Source organism: Ananas comosus, unplaced genomic scaffold (genome assembly GCF_001540865.1).
Source record: "Ananas comosus cultivar F153 unplaced genomic scaffold, ASM154086v1, whole genome shotgun sequence".
Classification (NCBI taxonomy): domain Eukaryota; kingdom Viridiplantae; phylum Streptophyta; class Magnoliopsida; order Poales; family Bromeliaceae; genus Ananas; species Ananas comosus.
The window spans coordinates 46,125-50,010 of record NW_017893581.1 but is presented as its reverse complement, the minus strand read 5'-3'; the positions used below and the strand labels follow the sequence as shown (position 1 = coordinate 50,010).

The 3,886-nt window shown below is 39.6% G+C and overlaps 1 protein-coding gene across 1 annotated transcript; it reads right to left on the bottom strand.

The window, feature by feature from the left end:
- Positions 1-1,071: 1,071 nt before the first annotated feature.
- LOC109706374 (classical arabinogalactan protein 9-like) lies at positions 1,072-1,674 on the bottom strand. Its single transcript, XM_020227169.1, has 2 exons — positions 1,294-1,674; positions 1,072-1,245 (listed from the first exon to the last, which is right to left on the bottom strand). The coding sequence occupies exons 1-2, from the start codon at positions 1,672-1,674 to the stop codon at positions 1,072-1,074; spliced, it is 555 nt and encodes a 184-aa protein (XP_020082758.1).
- Between the last annotated feature and the right edge of the window lie 2,212 nt (positions 1,675-3,886).

The following is a 3,886-nucleotide window of genomic DNA, read 5'->3' as shown; positions in this document are numbered from 1 at the left end:
TTTCTGACATGCGCCGTTTTTCTCTAGATTCGAGCCGTCAAAAGTTGTGGGCGCCAAGAAACTCGTGCTGACTTTCTTGCCAGACAGCCCAGATTGCGTGCGCCGCTTTCTCTGACCAAAATCATTTTTGGGCTTCCATAAGATCTGGGCGCCCAGATTGCGCGCCGCCTGCTGTCAGAACTTTTTTGGGCTGATATGCAACCTGTCAAGTCAAATAGCCTTGGTTGCTCTAATTTGAAGTAATGGTGCCCAGATTAGGTAAAGAAGTTTCTGGATCACCCGAACAGCAAACAGGCAGGATCCAAAAAGTCTCAAAAGATTCGGATCCACTTTAGGGCGCCCAGAACAGGGTCCAGAAATCGTAACTTGACAGAACACAGAACTTGAGCTTTTTTTTTTCGAATATTTTAACATTCTATGCACCTAATCACAAGTTAGAAATTTGTTTAAGTGATCTATAAGGTGATAAAAATGAATAGCTTAAACTTAGCTCATAATTTCTCACTTTAAGCATAATATTAATCAATTTAAGAAAAAAGAGAGTGAGTTTGTCTATTTGACAAAGGAAGCAAGCATAGCTTCAAGTGGTGAAGCTTGGTGCTAGAATATTGCCCATCTTGAATCCTTTTTGAATATAGAGAGATCTAAAACACAAAACTCAAGATAAAAGATTAGTCCAATAATCGTAATTATTTGTTATCATCAAAATCTAATAGAAGATTAGGGCCACTTGGCCAACAATCTCCCCCTTTTTGATGATGACAAATAATGTGATATAATATCCAAATGAGTAGAGAGCAAAAGAGTAGAATACTCCCCCTAAATATATGCATATATTTAACAAGCATATAACACAATCATAGGCATAGCATATATCACAATAAAAGAAGTAAGCAACCATCTAGGCAAATATCAAAATGTAAACGAGGTTCACATAGCATAGCATAATAAAACATATGCAGTATAATAAACCACAAGCATAGCATAGTATATCACATAGCAAGTTCTCCCCCTTTGTCATCACAAAAAAAAGCATAAAAAGAGACTAGCAAAAAGTGGTAGAAACATAAGCTAATCATCATCATCATCGTCATCCTCTTCATCGTCCTCATGATCCGTAGGCGAAACTGGTGGAGGCATAGTGGAGGAGGATGGTCGATCAACGTGGGGTCCATACGCGGCATAAAAGGCACTAGAAGGTCCAAAGATAGAGTCCATGTATGCCTTGATGCCGAAAACATCTGTCTATAGAGCATGCATATGTTCTTCCATCCTATCAAGTCGATTAAAAACCTGGTTTTGAAAATCCATAGGAGGAGGAGCATAAGGCGGAGGCACAGCAGGGGGTGGCTCAAAGGGTGGAGGAGATGCTCGTGGCGGCGGCTCAACTGGTGGAGAAGGTGCTCGAGGTGGCGGCTCATAAGGCATAGGATCATCCTCGGCGTCGTCAGTGACATCACCATGCTCGCTGGGCGAATCAATCACATGTTTTCTTACCCAAATGCCATGACGATTTTTCTTAAAGCCAAGTGTGGAGAAGGTAGCTGTAGAAATGGCGGTGGGGTACTTCATCGGCCTCACGTCGGAAAGATCAAATGACATGAACTCGAGGACGGCGGTGAGCAAAGAGCCATATGGAAGTGAGCGCGAGGGATGAGAAGTGGCGACGGCCATGTGGCGAATAATGATATACCCCAAATTAACCCGGATTCCCGTAAATAGATGATAAAGTAGAAAAATATCCATTTTTTGAACAGCGGTGTGGTGACCGTCTCAAGGAAGAACTACTTTAGTAAGTAAAAAGTGGGCGAGGAAAGGAAAGATGAGGGCAATCTTCTCGTGAAGTAGAATCTTCAAAAAGAAAATGATTGCGGAGTTGCGCCTCAGAAAATGCAAGAAAGTTCCATGTGTTGGTTTGGTAGTAGCAAACGCCGTCATTTGGAATGTTTAAAACGGTGTGAAGAAGGATAGGAGTAATGGCAAAAACACGTCCTCGGTAATGGGAAGAAATAGTAGTAAATTCGGAATTAAAAGTGGCATTTGCATAAAAAGTCCTAATTAGGTCCGGATAAAAAGGTCGCGAATTTTGAACAAAGAAATCCCATCCGACTTGTGTGAGTTTATCCAAAAGTTCATAACAATCAAAATTTAGATGATGAATGTTACGGCAAGGTTGAACGGGACGACCTAAAAGAAATTTATCTTGAGCTTCTCTAGATACAAAGTTAAAAGCATCAAAATCTTCATTTTGATAATCTCTATGTGAAGAAGAGCCTCTAGATGCATTTTTAGTTCTAGGCTTTTTTTTTATAAATAATAAAAAAAGCTAGGGTTTATGCAAAAAAAAAAAAGGAACAAGATGCAAGATCTAGGATGAAATGATGAAGATCTAGGTAGAGAAAAAGATTAAGTTGCACAAAGTACAAGAAATTTGTAAAAAAATTAAAAGAGGAAGAACATGGATATGATTAACAGCAGGAAGAAGAAAAGAAAAAAATTAAAAAAAAATACCACAGATTGAAGAGGAAGGAGAGGAGATCCGATCTGGAGGAGTTTTGGTGCGGAGCAAGCTTGGGCAGGGCGCAGGAAGTGGGCGACCGGACTGGAAGGAGGAAGAAGAAGAAGAAAGGGAAAAAAAAATTTGAAAAAAGAGGGCCTGTCGGGCTGCTGGGACGGCAAGGGGCCCGCTCGCGGGTTTCGGGCGCAAGTGCGGGTCGGATCGGTCCCCCGGATCCGGAACCCGATAACCCGCCAGGACAGTCAAAGCGGCGAGGCGGTCAAACAGGTTTTTTTAGGTGCGGGTGCGAGAAAAAGTGGTCGCCCGGATCCGAAACCCGTTAACCCGTTAGGTTGGTCAGACGAGGCATTGCGATCAACGCATGTTTCGGGCGCCTAGAAATTTTCGAGCGACCGGAAATTTTCGTCCGACAGTTGCACAAAGCAATAAGGTGTTTCCAAAAAAAATGCAAGGCAAAAAATAAAGACAAAATTACAGTCAATCAAAAAGAGAAAATCAAGCAGATAAATCAATCATTCCCAATTCTCTTCTAAGTTAAGTGAACCTATCCTCACTAAGTGGTTTAGTAAAAATGTCCGCTAATTGATTATGAGTGTCCACAAATTCTATAGTGACATCTTCTTTTTGAATATGATCTCTAATAAAATGATGTCTAATTTCAATGTGTTTAGTTCTAGAATGTTGAATAGAATTTTTAGATATGTTGATGGCACTAGTATTATCACATTTCATTGGAACTTGTTTTAAATGCACTCCAAATGTCACGCCCCGGGACCGATACCAATTTGGGCCGGCCCGGGCCCGTCAAACAGATGCCGAACGGACAGAGTTTCTCCTGTCCGCCCAAGGCTCATCACATGTACATTTCAAGTATAGAGAAAGCACAAGCGGAAACATACACCAAAAGGCTTACACGAGGGTTAGCAATAGCCAAAAGTGAAAGAAAGGAAACTAACATGCAACTAACTAATGATATAGAATTATCTGAAGCAGTAAATATAGTAGGGATTAAAACTCGGTGTTGTAGATTCGACGGATTTGTTGTTTAGTACCAGCCATCTTAGATTCAAATCCCACCAAAAGCAAAATATTTTTTAACAGAAAAATCAAGTTTTTTAAGCTACAATAAAATAATGTATGTACAGAACCCTTTTTTACTTCATATTGATTTTTTTTTAACAGTAGAAAGCAAATAATGTATAACAAAAAAAATTGCAGCTATATACAATTGAATTGTAAAATACTAATTCCAATATATTTATTAGATTTGTATGTCAATCATGCATGTAAGTTGTCAACAAAATTATATACAATATGCAAAAAAAAAAAAAAAAAAAAAAGATTGGCACTTGCTAGATTTTTAATCAC